Consider the following 15,357-nt stretch of genomic DNA (forward strand, 5'->3'; position numbering starts at 1 on the left):
ACTGGCTAGTCTACAGATTATCTATCTCTAAATACTATGAAATAGCAACACATAATACCTGGACGATCTGTGCTTAAAATTAACTGTAAAGGTAACATCCTTGCGACCCTAACCAGGAAAAGCAGCTATAACATGTATGGATGTATGTATGTGTGTATAGTAGGACAGTGTATGAAGCAACTACCATTTTTCTTCAAAAGGTCACTGCAGATTATAGGAAATATTGTCAGATCCATAAGTATGTTTTATGATCCATGAATAAAATACTCATTAAAACCCAAGAAAGTAGTTCAAGTGACTTTCATTCTGTGTTATTGGAGGAGCAAAAGGGCGCCCAGGCGTTTCTCGCCATTGGAAACTCGAGTTACTGTACGGAGCTCGCTGGTTACATCCAGAGGCGCTGCCGGCTGCTTAAACCGTGTCAATCGACGTGACGTCTCATTGTTGCTAGGGCGTCGAAAACAACCGGGGAAAACAGTCAAAGCCAATCGGAAATCGGCCTGACCGGGGCGTTCAACGCAAGCTCGGTGGCTGTAATATCTTACTATTTCTAAGCCTTATGCTATAAGTATAGGTTTAACCTTAAGCAGATTTCGAAAAGTACTACGTGTGATGCCACAATATACAGTTTATACGCTTTTGCTGAGCCGTAAAATATTGCAATTTCACTTTCCGCGCTTTAGCCAGGTGGCGTATTGGTTGATAGACATCACTTTAATCCAATCAAATGACACACCACGAAGTCGAATGTGAAACTAACGCCATATTGGCTCACGAGACCGGCTCTGTTCTGCACAGATACGCAATTCAATTTTTACTCCAAGATGGCGGTTACAGAAGCTCCAGTTTCGGCATGATGGGTTTTTCATTAATCATATGTCCAGTAGCCTCCAAAGGAACACACAGCAATAGGATTTTTTTACAATATAATTGACAGCCCAATTGTCCAATCAGGGACCTAAAAATGCATGCGCTTGGTGTGATTGGCGTGCGCTGTACCCAATGACTGTAACGTATTATGTTTGACTGGCAGATGTGGCGGCTATGTGGGGGAAGGGGTTGTTGAAGTTGATAGAGCCGCCATCTTGAAAGTCCTCTCTAATGGTCTCTTGTTTCCCGCCTGCTACAATCTGCTGTAAACAGTTTGTTTTTCTTCTCACTACCACGTTTACATCGTATTTTATGTTCACAACACCCGAAGCAAGAGGGTTCTCCATCTACATGTGGGGGATTTGTGATTTCCCGCAGTTTATCGGTACGTACTGTCTTGTCCATGCAGTTCTTGTTATTGGCCACAGGAGTAGCTGCTTGCTAACTCCGATCTGTTTTGCAGAGTCAGAGTGGTTGGTATATAACCACGGAATTCCGTTTTCATTGTTTTCACCACATATAAGAATTAATAAATAAGCGTCTTGTGTTACTGCGTATAATTCTCAGTTAGGGGCCCATGTGCCGGACCCCATTCACAACAAGCCGGGTTTACGGTAGACGTAGCAGGCGAAGTTGGCTTTTATTTTATTAAAATGGTGTCCCCTGAAATATAGCTCTCTTTAGCAGAAGCTTTGATTTAAGTATCTGCAGTTAACATTTGCCAGCCGGATCGTGTAACCATCCAGGTTTGGTGGAAATATTCCGTCTATCACATTCTCAGCCTTAAAACAGCGACGTCCAACTTCAGCTTCCTTTCCCTGCGTATCTGTCCGCCTGTCGGTCTGTCATCGATCTGCAACTTGTGCTGTTTGATAGCTGCTTTTACCTAAAATAGACGCCACTTCCATTAGCTGTTTTAGTTGACTATCTCTGCTTTTATTGGTGCCAGGGATGTAAAAAAAAAAACGGTCCTACTAGCAGCACAAGGCCCGCCGCCGGCGAGCTGCGCTCCGCTGCATTGGCTTCACACCAATATGCGGTACATAAAAGCAACGTCTGTTACTACCTTCGTCCCTCCACGCTCAGGTGAACCGTATATGGCTTTTTACCTGTTCTATTGTTCCTGGAAATAACATGATGCTTGTTGCGACTGCCAAGTGATTACAGCCGCATGCTGGAGTAAATGCGTGTTAATGCAGGGGCAAGGGCTGTACAGAGGTGCCTGGTGTAGCCCGCAGAACTGAATGTCGTTTAATGCACATTTTACTCTTCTGCAGGTGCAAAACACGCGTCCCTATTCACATGCACGCCGCCCTGCTCCCTTATCTAACACAAATGTGATGAACGTAGCCATCGGCTTGAAGGAGGCGACCACCTTAATTGCTGCATTTTATTCGCTGGTTCGTAATATTACTATCGCTGGATCTTGCACAGCCAAACTAACTGTTATGCTTCTGTTTTTTTATTATTACGCGACGGCTGTGGTAGTTCTGTGGGATGACTGACAAAACCGTCCTTCAGAATCAGATTTTGTTTAAAGTGTAGCAAGCTGTTGCACCACCGGGGAGCTGGTAAAAAATTATCAAGCGGAGACATCGGTTTCATCGGCGTGCAGTTAAAGTAAATACCAGCTGATGGCTTTAAAATTAAGCGTTGTTTTTGAGTTCCACAATAAAACGTGCTGCCGTTTTTTATGACTGGGATTTGTACGTTGATGGAAGAATAAGATTTACAGTAAGGTCGGGGGTGGGGCGGGGGTGCTCTGTTTCTGTAGTATGTGGCTATTTCTAGCCAAACGCTGAGTAGGTGGACATGCAGTGTTGTAACAGGAGAGGAATATGCCCACGCTCTCATGCCTTTGATGTCTGCAGTTTTGCTTAAAAAAACAGTTGCTGAGTCAATGATAACTTTGTGTTTGTTACCAGCGTCTTTGATCTGCCATGTGCCTGTTATGTTTGGCTACAACGTTAATAGCCAGCAGCTGTGACATTGACATGACGTTGAGCACATGAACATGCTCTGGGCTTGGTGTGTCATTCAGGACTGTATCCGAAATGGTTTACATGGGAAGCTGCCTTTGTTCCCATAAGCGTGCACTGCTGGAAGCATTATCCTCTCACTGCTTCACCCGCATATAAATGTGCACAGAAATTAACCGGCATAGCTGAGTCGGACGGTTGCTAATGACCAGCTGAGGCTCGGAGCAGCTCATAGTCTGAAGGTGAAGGTTTGGAGGGAGACCAGGCCCCTTCGTGAAATCTATTAATAAGCTTTCCTTTCTATCTGCCATTCATGAGAAAGCAGGATGAAGTATTAGCCTGGTAGATATAACATGGCTCTTCTTTGACCTTTTACCCTGATGCTGTGTGCCAGTGTATACAGAAAAAGGGGGAAATGTGCACAGCTGTGTCACTGATGTGCACTGCTGTGTCACTGATGTGCACTGCTGTGTCACTGATGTGCACTGCAGGCATGAAATTGTCAGGCCTTTATCACTCTGGGAGTTTAGACCTTCAAAATTCAGATATTTTGTGCAGGTGTTTGTGTTTTTTTAATTTTAAGTGAGGTTATGATCCATCTTATGGTTTTTATTTTTCAAATTTAGTGTTTGCTGCAGTATAGGTGATTTTTAATATGTTTTCTTAAATTAGCTGATGACTGCTGTTGGGCGGATAGTCAGAAGCCAACAAGCAATTGCGGTATGCTTGGAAAAAATTAAGTGTTTCACTTCAAACCTGTCGGATGGCACTTCATCTTCCACAGAAATTAGTAAATATCTGTAGGGTAGGACCATCTCATGACTTGGGCATCTGTCAGTTAACTGACTGGTTTCTGAAATATCAAAATTTCTTCAAACATGGTTGTCTTTAATAAATGGAAAAGTCAAGTAACAGACCCTTTGTTTTCAATATTATTTTTCATTTTTAAATATATTTCTATATTTATGTATGTATGTGTGTTTTTGTTTATATGAGTGTTGAATGTAGAAGAAAATGTGTACTGTCATTTCCATTGGAAAATAACTGAAAGTCCGCTGTCATGGGTTTATGTCGGTTGCTATGAGGTACATTTTGCATTGCAACCAAAGAATCTGTGGGGATCGTTGGGATATATTGCCTGTTTTTAGTCAGCTTTGTGTGTAATGACAGTCCCTAGGTTACGAATGAATTATGTTGCCTAAGTCTGTCCTTAAGGCAAATTTGTAATTCTTGGGCTAATAATTCAGTATGTCATACTAATGATAGTTATAATAAAAGTACCTACATATGATGCTGTACTGAACGTCAAGCTCACGAACCACTGAAGTTGCTCAGTGTTTTCATGAGTGTTGCAAAGGCTTGCATTCATTATCTCGAACCTGATTTTTTTTTATAATATCGGCTTGATGGCAGTCCGTTCGTAACTACGACTTGCCCGTAAGTTGCACATTGTTAACCTGGGGACTGCCTGTATATGTAATGCGTATAAAGATGTTTAAGAGCTGAATGGGTGATTGAAATGTGCCTCCTTTGTGCTTTGCTTTGCAGGTGTGCATTGATTGGTTCGTGGGAGCTGTGGTGTTTTCCTGCATGTATCCCTCACCAAAGGGTTTCTCCTGTCTTGGCTGTCAGTAAAGCCTGTAATGGGCAAGAACCCTCAAAGAGCACAGGCATTTTATTTTTGATTAGATTTGTCTTCAGGTTACTGCCTCAACCAGGTATGCCTTTTTAATAACACGTTTTGGGAAATCCATGCTGTCTGCCGGCGGGCTTTTTACTGCTTGTGTTGTTCGCCTTCTGTTGGGCCACATTTAGTTGTAGTTGTCTGAAGCCTTCAGCAGTGCTAGGGAGCATTAGTACAGCTACGTTTAAACTAGTTATTGGAGCATTACTGGGTCTCAAAGCCAGAGAAGCATAATATGTTTGTAACAAGGACCTCACTGCTTTAGCAGTTTGGCATGAGTATGGCTGACTGCTAAGGATGTGATTGGTCATGAAAATTCCATGTGTTTTTTTTTTTTTTTTTAAATACCGCTGAGCGTAACCCAGCTTGTTTGCACTCGCTGGTTGCAGCAGCACTATGTTCTGGAAGTTTGACCTGCACACAACGTCCCACATCGACACCCTGCTGGAGAAGGAGGATGTGACCTTGACGGAGGTTATGGATGAAGAGGACGTCCTGCAGGAATGCAAGGCCCAGAACCGCAAGCTGGTGGACTTCCTTGTGCGGCCACAGTGCATGGAGGACTTGGTCACCTTCATAACCCGGGAGCCTGGTAACGACATGGACGAGAAGCTCAAGTACAAGTGAGTGGGGCCTCTGCAGCCTAATGCTCCCGTTCCACTTTGGTTGTATAGATTCTAAAACAATGGAAATCTGAGAAAGTAAGTTCAAGCTAATCAGCTAAAAATGTATGCATTGTTCTTTAATAGATGTGGTCGCTTTAAGAGGAAGGCTGTTTGCATTGTTTAAGGGCACACTGCTGACATTTGTTGTACAGTACAAAATTAGAGCTCTTGAATGCTGCAGTTTTCATGTGATACAGGCACAATTAGCTCTAATTTTGCTCTGTGTCTTTGACTGTTGGCCTGCATATGAAAGAACTAGAAGTGTCTAGCTTAGTTGACTATCACTTCTTTTTTTATCCTAACTGCTAATTATGTGTTTTTGGCATAATCATTGTTTTTTATTTTTTAGGTACCCCAACATATCTTGTGAACTCCTCACCTCTGATGTGGGCCAAGTGAATGACAGACTGGGAGATGATGAAAGTTTGTTGATGAAGCTCTATGGCTTCCTCCAGAATGAGCCACCTCTTAATCCCTTATTAGCCAGTTTCTTCAGCAAGGTGCTGAGTATTCTTATCAGCAGGAAGCCTGACCAGGTAAGTCCCCAAAAACTCTGCAGGAAGAGACTGTCTGTTATGCAGGATTGACCTTTGGACACGATCCATGTGTTGGGGAATTTTATAAAGCTTCCTCGTTTTTTTTTTCCTGCCTGCCAAATGTGTGTACAAGTGTTTTTTGTCTTGAGGCTTATACACAAAAGCAAAAATGCAGACACAGGAAAGTCTGTAGCTTCCTCTTCTGGGTTTTGTCATACAGTTTGCTGATTCAACTCCTGTTCATCCTGTAGATTGTGGAGTTTCTACGCAAGAGGGAAGACTTTGTGGATCTAATGATTAAGCACATAGGGACCTCTGCTATCATGGACCTGCTGCTCAGGATGCTGACCTGCATTGAACCGCAACAGCTCCGTCAGGACGTTTTAAATGTGAGCGCTTTTCATTCGCTGCCTCTACTTCCCTTATTCTAAACTGTACAAAAGCGAGAGCTGTGTAGAAATTAATTCATGCAGCTTGTTTGAAAAGTATGACCGCATGCATTTGTGAAAAGATGCCCTTTTGCTTTTCCTTGAACTTCTGTGGTTTTGTGGAAGCTTTTGGCTCTTTGTCAGAGGGATGGCAACAGCCACCTGCAGGCAGCTCGGGGCTGTATTCATCCAGCTAATAAAGTTGGTCGTTTTTTAGGACAGGCCACTAGTGTTGCGACCTTAATGGCCTGTTGTTGAATTTTCCACAGTGGCTGAATGAGGAGAAGGTCATCCAGCGGCTTGTAGATGTGGTACAGCCATCGCAGGATGAAGACGTAAGTGAGGCTTGCTGACTGTGGGAGTCTACCTACTGTCAGGGAGGGTTTTATTGTGAAGCATGAATTGTACAGAGTCAAAGTGTATTAGCTGTCTGTTGTCTGATGCCTGTCTCCTGTTGCTTGTCCCTGCCAGAGGCACTCAAATGCATCCCAGTCACTGTGTGAAATCATCCGGCTCAGCCGAGACCAGATGTTCCAAGTCCAGGGGGGTTCTGAGACTGACCCCTTACTGGCCACACTGGAGAAGTAATAATGTGGTTTTTTTTTTATTTTTATAAAAAAATATATATTTTTTTCCTCTTGTGTTTTGGTTTCATCTGTGTTCAACTAAAACCAAAACAATTAAAGCTGTGATGCCATCACTCACTTTTTATTCTAAAAGCTTTGAGTTTCATTTGTAGTTTTTATGAAAAAGAACTGTGGAATTTTCTCAGAATATCCATTAGTAATGACATAATGTGTGACGGTCCCCTTTTTTTAACGCTACATTTTAATATCAAATAAACATTGTCCCATTGCAGACAGGAGACGGTGGAACAGTTGCTGTCTAACATTTTTGACAAAGAGAAGAATGACTCCGCAATCGTCAGCGTTATCCAGATTCTGCTCACCCTATTTGAAACCCGGAGACCCGCGTACGTACATGGAGTTACCCCAGGGTTGGCGCTGTAAAGTTTCCATTCCATCCTATGAGACTGGCAGGGATTTTGAAATGCTGCTTTCCCCCACAAATGCAGTTTTGAAGGCCATCTAGAGAGCTGCCCCCCTGGAATGAATCACCCGTCGTTCTCCATCAATCTAAGTGTCCTAGAGGCTGTCAAGCCCAGGCTTAAAGACTTCCATCAGCTGCTGCTGGAGCCCCCAAAAGTACGTCTTGCCTTCAATTATGCTGCCTTTATATTAACTGGTTGTGGTTGCATTATCTTGCCGCTACATGCAATGTTAAGATGATAATGAATAGCAAACTGTCAGTTGTGTAGTAGTCATTTGGTCAGCTTGTTATTTTGTTCCTCCCAGTCTGAAGCAATTTAAATGAGTAAAGTGTAGATCCTCTGTGTGTTAGTCCTCTTGACCACCCATCTGGAGGGCAGTTAAATGGAGTGATTAACTTGCCCTCTTTTGTGGAGAGTCCCACTGGGTCTCTGCTTTCATCTGCTAGCTGTTTTCTATAGCCAGACTTTGGGCCACTGTTGTTTTAAATTTAGATTTCTGCTTTTTATGGCTTAGGCAAAGAGAGCTTCCTGAAAAGATCGCCCGGTTGCCTTTCTCTGTAACATTGCTGAAGGTCGATCTGTGTTTGCTGCCTTGCAGAAGAATGTAATGAAGACCACATGGGGGGTGTTAGACCCCCCCGTGGGCAACACACGTCTGAATGTGGTGCGGCTGGTAGCGAGCCTCCTCCAGACCAACACCCACATCATCAACACGGAGCTCATCGATCTCAACACGGTCGGAGTCATTCTCGTAAGCATCTCGCCAGACGACCTGCAGATGCACTGTGGAAGGTTCAGCTGCCAGTGTTGGCTGTTGATGATGCACATTTTAAAATCTGCTTTATGGAAAGTCTCGATCCCCTCTATGTGCTCACTATAAAATATCTTGTTTATTTTCAGGATATGTACTTTAAATATATATGGAATAATTTCCTCCATATACAAGTAGAAATCTGCACTGCGATGATCTTAGCTATGCCCCCAGCCCTAAATAGCCATCCCCAAATCAACCAAGACGGAGACCAAGAGCCCATTAGGGAGAACCACCTAGTCAAGCACGTGAGTCCAGACCCATCTGACAGGCACGAGCGTGTTCTGGTACTTTGTTCTTGTGGTTAAACAATCCCCCCTTTTTCTCTTGCATCTTCAGCTGTTCCAGAAGTGCCAGCTGATACAGAGAATACTTGATGCATGGGCCTCCAATGAGAAGGAACAGTAAGAGCTTCTGCATTCATAATTTCCCTCTTTATGTGGCTGCGCTGCTGTTCTCCTGTCAGGGACTGAGCGACTCAACCACTGTCTTGCAGAGCTGAGGGTGGCCGGCGAAGAGGCTACATGGGCCACCTGACCAGGATAGCCAATTCCATCGTGCACAACAGTGACAAGGGGCCCAACAGCACACTGATACAGCAGCTCATATCAGGTTTGCTGGGGTGTGGCAGAAGTCTATCTGTCCTCGGGACAGTTTGCGTCCACCTGGCCTGGCTGTGTGCTGAAATGTTTTCCTCCATTCCAGAGCTCCAGGAAGACATTCGGGAAAGATGGGAAACTTTCACGTCGGGTCCTCTAGCAGATACAAACAAGAAGAACACTGTAGACTTAGTATGTGGCTCCTTCTTCTGATTAACACTGAAGTAATATGATGAGTTTGGGGGGGGGGTGGTTGGAGATCCTTATAACCATTCTGCCTCTTTCCATGCAGGTAAGCACCCACCACATTCCGTCATCTAGTGATGATGAGGTTGATTTTAAGGACAATGGGTTTCATCAGGATTCCACCCTGCAGCAAGTAAGTCTGTAACTGGAGGAGCTGGTGAAATAAGGTTATCTGTATCTTCTATTCTGGTTTTGATCGCTGCTTCTGTGTCATTTAAAAATATTGTTAATGAGATGATGCCATGCTTTTTAATGATTTGTACTAATTATTTTAATTGTAGGCAAGTATTTAACGGTAGATGTTCAAGTAGACCTGCGCTCGAGCGTTTCTCGGACTGTTTAACCTGTATCTTTAAAACTGTGTTGAAATGAAACAACTTGAAGGTCTCTTTGTAGTTCCAAGACTATATCATTATCATTGGTCCTGGGCACGCCAGGCCTTTTCTGATTATCAGATGCAACAAATGACGTCCAATTTTATTGAGCAGTTCGGCTTCAATGACGAGGAGTTTGCCGATCAAGATGATGTCGTGGAGTGAGTACTCTGAACGCATGCTGTTTTTCTCATATCCATGTGTTCTCAGGGTGGAACTTGATGTTATCACCTAAATCATGTGGGGGTCACTCTTGGGAAAGGCTTTGTCCAAGAGGTTTGTCTTCTGCAGCTCTGTAAGGTTAATGTAGGAAATGTCTTAGAACCCGGGTGTCAAACTGCAGTCCTGGAGGCCCGGAGCCCTGCATATTTTTGGGTTTCCCCTCATTTAACACGCCTGATTCAACTCCTTGTGCTAATTACCACACAACTCATGAGCTTAATCAGTTGTGGTGGAACAGGGAAAGAGCTAAGCTACACTGGGCTCCGGCCCCCCAGGACTGCAGTTTGACACCCCTGTCTTAGAAGGCTTAATTTGTAGACAAAAATTCCTTCTTGTATTCATTCTGACAATTTTAAAGGCAACGTGATTATGGAAATTTGCTTAAATTTGACGTGAACTGCTTATTGGGTTTCAATGAGTAGCAGGTTTAACAGGTGTTATTTCAAAGGCCTTCTGGGTATCGTAGTCTCTCTTGGGATGCTTTCTATTCTCAAAAATGATTGACTGGACTGGTGGGGACTATGTGAACTTTGAATCTTGCTTAATTTTGGTGGCTGGGTGATTGTCCTGTTCCTTATCAGTCAGACAGTAGAGATTTGGGGCACGTTCTCTTCTTGAAATGTTGTGTTACTAACTGTACTGAAATACTTTTTCTTAATATTTGCAGTATTCCCTTTGATAGAATATCAGACATCAATTTTTCCTTGAATACAAATGAAAGTGTAAGTACTGTTTGTTAGCTTTTAGTGAATTTTTAACTAGCTAATGAAAGTATTAACTGAGCTACTTTAACAGCTGTGATTTGCATCAGCATAATGGTTTGCATAGGGAGCTTAGCAACCCTGTGTTCTGACATCAGAGTGTACTTTCTCCCGTAGGCAAATATAGCCCTATTTGAAGCTTGCTGCAAGGAGAAGATCCAGCAGTTTGAAGACACTGGCTCTGACGAGGAGGACATCTGGGATGAGAAAGATGTGACCTTTGCCCCTGAGGCTCAGCGCCGCCGTCCTCGGTAAGGCCAGTTGGCTGCCGGACTAGCGGGCAAATAAGCAGTGCTGTACCTTTTTTTTCTGTTTCTCGACTGGGGAAAAATCTCTCCCTTTCGTCTCTCAGAAGTTCCGGCAGCACCGACAGCGAGGAGAGCACAGATTCAGAAGAGGAGGATGCTAAACAGGACCCCTTTGAAGGCAGCAACAGCAATCCTGATGACCGAATGGAAATCGATTCCAGTGAGGGTAAGCAGCGGAGTGTAGTGTTCTTCCCTGAACGCTACTATCACCATACGTCGCCCCCATAAGTTCATGAAAAAGAATCTGATAGCTTGCACATTCGAAAGCATGAGCTGGGTTGTCTTGGTAGCCCCCTCCTGGACGGCTAACTTTGATGACATCCCCATGGAGACGGCTAGTTCCTCAGCAACTGGGGCTTCTGGTTCAGGGGCCACGGCACCAGCTGCCTTGTCCGAGACCGATGGGTGGAGCTCTGCCACGTCTTCGGGGAAGGAGACCAGCTGGGCGGACTTCTCCAGCTGTCCTGCTGCTATGAGGTCAGTGGTTGGCCAGCCTGATTTATGAGGGGAAAATGGAGATATACAAGAATAGTGGTATTAGTAGTATTGTACAATAGTATGTTTGCCAGTTACCTTTTAAGCAAGCAATAGAAAATGCTGGGTGAAAGTCTGATAAATGTTTCCCATTCAATGCAAAAGTCTTAAAAAAATAAATAAAATAAATAATATTATTACTATTTGGATGATTGACGGTAGAGTAAAAATTAAGGGAGTTGGAACCTGCACATGGAAGATGAATGTAGCGTAACACAAAACAGCTTGGATTGTGTCTTGTAGCCCCGAAAAGAGTGAGACTTTTATTTTTCCATTATGGTTGCTTAGTTAACACCTTTATTCAAAGTGCAGAGATTTACATTAAGTGTTTTCAGGGCGGGTTCAGTGTGAGATTATAGGTTTGAGTTCAAGGTTGTAACCATAGCAGTGGGCAGTGCTGTGAGCCTTATGTGTTATCATTGGCAAAATTGTAAGATGTATACACGCTGAGTTTAGAATGCAAGTGAACCGTCTCAGGGGCATGTAGCGTGGTTTAATGTCTTTTGTAGATTACTGAGTGTCAATGTCTGCGTTGCAAGCTTTATAAACACTGATGCCTTTCTGCTAAACGGATGTGAGATGTCTCTGTAGGACCAACCTAGAACCTCTAATTCATTCACCCTGGATTTTTGGTTTTGCCGCAGCCCCAAACATCCGTTGCGGAGCAACTCCCCTGTAGCCATGGAAACCAGCGCAGACACTGTCGACCCCCTTGGTGTCAATGCACCTGCACCCCCTGCAGGTGAACGGCCTGGAAGTCACCTTAACCCTAACCCTAACCCCCGCCCCCCGAACAAGTCACTTGCTATAGTGACAATACTGATGTGGGGCTCCACTGTTCCTCCAGGGATGGGGGGGTGGCCTGGTGATGACACCTCCTCTGAAGCTGAGCCCTGTGGGGCCAGAATGGCGGAGGGGCCCGATTCGGAGGAGGAGCCTGTCGGCGATCGCATCACGGAGACGGTCACCAATGGGTCCATGAAAGAGACCGTCAGCCTTACTGTTGATGCCAAAACCGAGACTGCTGTTTTCAAAAGGTGAGCCAGCCAGTATCTTCCTGTAATGCCCCCCCCCCCCATCAGCCGTATCTTTGACAGCATGTGAACAAGAGCTGTTCTGATTTACCGGAACAGTGGTCAGTTTTCAGCACCCTTCCTGGCTTTTTGACACACAGCTAAAGCAAGTTCTTACTTGGAACATGCTGCTGTTGTCCAGTGGGTCTCTCTCCTGCAGCAATTGGTAGTGCCAGATTCTTCACTAGTTACGAAACCCAGTTTCCACTGAATGTTTATGCATGTGTGCTTAGTGTGACCTTGTCTGCCTTTTTTTTGCTGCAGAGTTTATAAAATCTTAAAACTATCCCACATGTTGGGTTTTTCTTTACTTTTGAGAAACTCTCTCCTCCCTATAACTGCAACATTTTACAACATGAGCTTCCTCTTTCCCCTGCCGTGCGTGTGGCTTCAGAGTGTTGAAATCTTACCGGTATGTACAGCTCATCAAGGTTTCGCTTTTGCTGTGTCTTTGTCAGCCTCTGATTTTTTTTATTATTTTTTTTATTTGTGGTTTTCTAAATATTACCATCTCCATCTGCATGTTTACCTCTGAGTACAAATGGGCTTCGGGGCTTTGGGTGTCATGGCTTCTCATAGCAGCCAGTGTGTCCTCGGGCTTCCTCCATGTCCCCGTTGGTCCTGCTCTGTCACAATGATGTGTTTCCATGGAAGTGTGCGGAGCTGCTGTAGCTGAAGTCTGAGCTTCTTAACGGAACACCATCAGGCAGCAGGGAAAGAGTTAAACCCATCTTCAGCAGGGCCAACCTGCTCCTGTATGTCGGATACAGCCTCCGGTGCAGTTTCTAACTATGGCCTTCAGAAAACTGTGTGTAATGGAGTCTCGTATGGCCTTAAATCTCTGATATGTGGTGCTGGATCATGTGGGAAAGAGCAGCCGTGTACAGCCCACTCTTTAGCAGGTGTTTTATATTTTATTTTATTTTCGTTCTGCTCTCATTTTGGTTACTCTGCGAACCAGTTTTTTTTGCCACAAGTAATCACCATGGGGAACTTTTGGTTAGTTCTGAGGTATTGTGGGTTTCTCTTAAATGAACTGGTTTACTTTCTTGGGTTTACTCCATCAAGCATCTTGAGATTTGAACGAGATGGATCTGTATTTTTTTTCTTTATTCTGGTAGCTTGTGGTAAAGTGCAAGCGCGTGCATTTAGGCCAGCTTTTGGAAGCAGGCAGCCGTAAGTCCAAAATGGCGGCCCGCTTGTCAGCTGCCAGGCATTTTGATCCCTGCGTCCAGCTTACCGAGAAGCTCTTCTGAACGCCTTGTTTAGTATGGTTCTTGTGTACTCTCCCTGGCCCCCATCCCCGCTGTCCCATTGCATTAACGTGGCCCTCTTCATTCGGCATGTCATTATTTTGTGTTGAAGCAGTTCAAATATTCATATTTGAGCACAGATCTCCCTGCAAAAAAGGTAAGACTTTCTAAAATCGCCACCCTTCTCTCTGTAGTGAGGAAGAGAAGCTGTCTACCTCTGAAGACATGTCTGCAAAGTTCTCCATGGCGGAAGGTGCTGATCCAGAGAGAAGCCTCCTTCCGTCAGGTCAGCCTGCCAGCAGCCACCAGAAGCAGAGGTGGGAGTTGTTGTGAACGGTCGTGCTTAGTGGGCAAAGGCTGTTATGAAATCACCCGTGTGGTTTCACGTCGACGTTTCGGGGTCGGAACCCAAGCACTTAAAAATGTTCCCTTTCTTCCTGGCAGTGTGAAGCACTTGGAGAAAGCGAAATCTCCGACCGAAGCTTTAAATGGTCCTCTGGAGCAAGTGGCGGCCATGGATGAGGCCAAGTAAGTCTGAGGTTGGCGATGGGCGGGGGCTTTGAGGGACTCCGTGCATTCGCCGTTCGGGAAGGATGTTGCATTTTTATCACCCCCCCCCCCTTGATCCTCCAGAACAGAACAGCGCACGCCCACGCCAGAGGCTATGGTGAATGGGCCGGCGTGACGCACAGCACCGGGTGGCCCGCTTCTGTCACGCACAGCTCTCCTCCTGGGGGCCCCAGTAGGGGGCAGTGCAAGCTCAGAGCCAGAGCCACCACTGCCCTAACCTCACCAGATCAGGACCAGCAATATTCGTAATAGGTTTTACAGACAGTTGTACAGAAAGTTCGAACTGTATGAAGAGAAACCAACAAACGTACTAATGGATACCGAACTTTTTTCCATTTGTTTATATACTATTGTTCTTATGCGATGTCTGATATCTTGCCACTCAAAGTTAATAGTAATGTTGCTATCGTTAAAATGATTGTATGAATAAAGTATTTTATAAAGAAAATGTATACAGACGCCGAAAATATATAACTGAAATAAACCAATTGGAACACATAGTGTGACCCAAAAAAGCTGTTTTTGATAAGGTTTCCTCCTGCACAAAATCATAATTTCTTCAAATTGAAAGCAACAGCTAAAATGAAATGTTAGCCTATAGTTTAAGTTGGTCTTTTCTTATTCAGCTGATTATTTGGGGAACTTAATTTTAAATATTCAACAGTGGGGTTTTTGCTACAGGTATTATTTGTAAATGTTTCTTGTATCCTCAAAACATGAGCAAAGTTTGAAAACCTTTTGGTATAGTTTTTATCTTAATTTATTATTGAAGTAGTGTTGTTACTAGAAGAGTCATAAGCTTGCTCTCCTGCTTGACAAATTAAAAAATTGCGACCCCCGAGACAGCTAGAGAGAATGGTTTCCAGTTGCATGTAACTAATGTCAACTCTTGCTGAAGGTTTGTGGTCCTATTTGAACGATTGTTCCCAGTCACTGACCTCAACCCTTCTACCCGCAACAAATATAAATATATATATGTACAGTATTATATTTATCAAAAAACATAGGAATCCGTGTAAATGACAAGGATGCAGTGATTTCTGATATTACTACAATCGTGCTTTTTTTGACAAGAAAACAATCAGTGCCAGCAGTGTGAATAAATACAATTTTATTTTTAAATTATTTTTTTCTACCCCCTTTTTTAAATTTCTTTTCGACCTCGGCCTCTGGCAGGCAATCATATGTAACTTGTTAATTTCTTTGGTTTGAACAAATATAATGACACATTCAACACTGCTGGAAGAAATCATGCTTGGTGTCTGTGTGGTTATTCTTCCTGATGTTTAAATCCACCTGGTGGTGGATATTTAACCACACGGTGCACTGTAGAGGGTGGAAATCTTCGCCAAAGCGGCGGTGGGGGGAAATGAGGAAATCTTCATCTTTTGGG

General features: G+C 44.0%; 1 protein-coding gene across 6 annotated transcripts; it reads left to right on the forward strand.

The window, feature by feature from the left end:
• The first annotated feature begins 1,045 nt into the window (after positions 1-1,045).
• Positions 1,046-14,462, forward strand: ppp6r3 (protein phosphatase 6, regulatory subunit 3). Of its 6 annotated transcripts, none has more exons than XM_023842168.2 (26): positions 1,046-1,255; positions 4,398-4,567; positions 4,923-5,156; positions 5,548-5,734; positions 5,986-6,123; positions 6,432-6,497; positions 6,634-6,746; positions 7,022-7,135; positions 7,238-7,367; positions 7,812-7,964; positions 8,114-8,272; positions 8,364-8,428; positions 8,521-8,636; positions 8,730-8,815; positions 8,916-9,002; positions 9,307-9,404; positions 10,133-10,187; positions 10,344-10,477; positions 10,579-10,700; positions 10,825-11,011; positions 11,713-11,810; positions 11,916-12,105; positions 12,536-12,553; positions 13,589-13,711; positions 13,839-13,922; positions 14,028-14,462. In XM_023842168.2, exons 3-26 carry the CDS (start codon positions 4,930-4,932, stop codon positions 14,077-14,079), a joined length of 2,802 nt encoding a protein of 933 aa, XP_023697936.1. In that variant the 5' UTR covers positions 1,046-1,255; positions 4,398-4,567; positions 4,923-4,929; the 3' UTR covers positions 14,080-14,462. The 6 variants fall into 6 exon arrangements, with proteins under 6 accessions (XP_023697936.1, XP_023697938.1, XP_023697939.1 ...); XM_023842170.2 differs by having other exon boundaries at positions 9,325-9,404; XM_023842171.2 differs by having other exon boundaries at positions 9,358-9,404.
• Positions 14,463-15,357: the final 895 nt, after the last annotated feature.

Source organism: Paramormyrops kingsleyae, chromosome 13 (genome assembly GCF_048594095.1).
Source record: "Paramormyrops kingsleyae isolate MSU_618 chromosome 13, PKINGS_0.4, whole genome shotgun sequence".
In the NCBI taxonomy this organism is placed as follows: domain Eukaryota; kingdom Metazoa; phylum Chordata; class Actinopteri; order Osteoglossiformes; family Mormyridae; genus Paramormyrops; species Paramormyrops kingsleyae.

What these genes read in the sequence shown, in the direction of transcription:
- ppp6r3 (XM_023842168.2), top strand. Translation starts at nt 4,930, where the DNA reads ATGTTCTGGAAGTTTGACCTGCACACAACGTCCCACATCGACACCCTG. An exon ending in AGGATTCCACCCTGCAGCAA is followed by an intron (nt 9,003 to 9,306) that starts GTAAGTCTGTAA and finishes TGGGCACGCCAG; the next exon opens with GCCTTTTCTGATTATCAGAT. An exon ending in GCGGCCATGGATGAGGCCAA is followed by an intron (nt 13,923 to 14,027) that starts GTAAGTCTGAGG and finishes TTGATCCTCCAG; the next exon opens with AACAGAACAGCGCACGCCCA.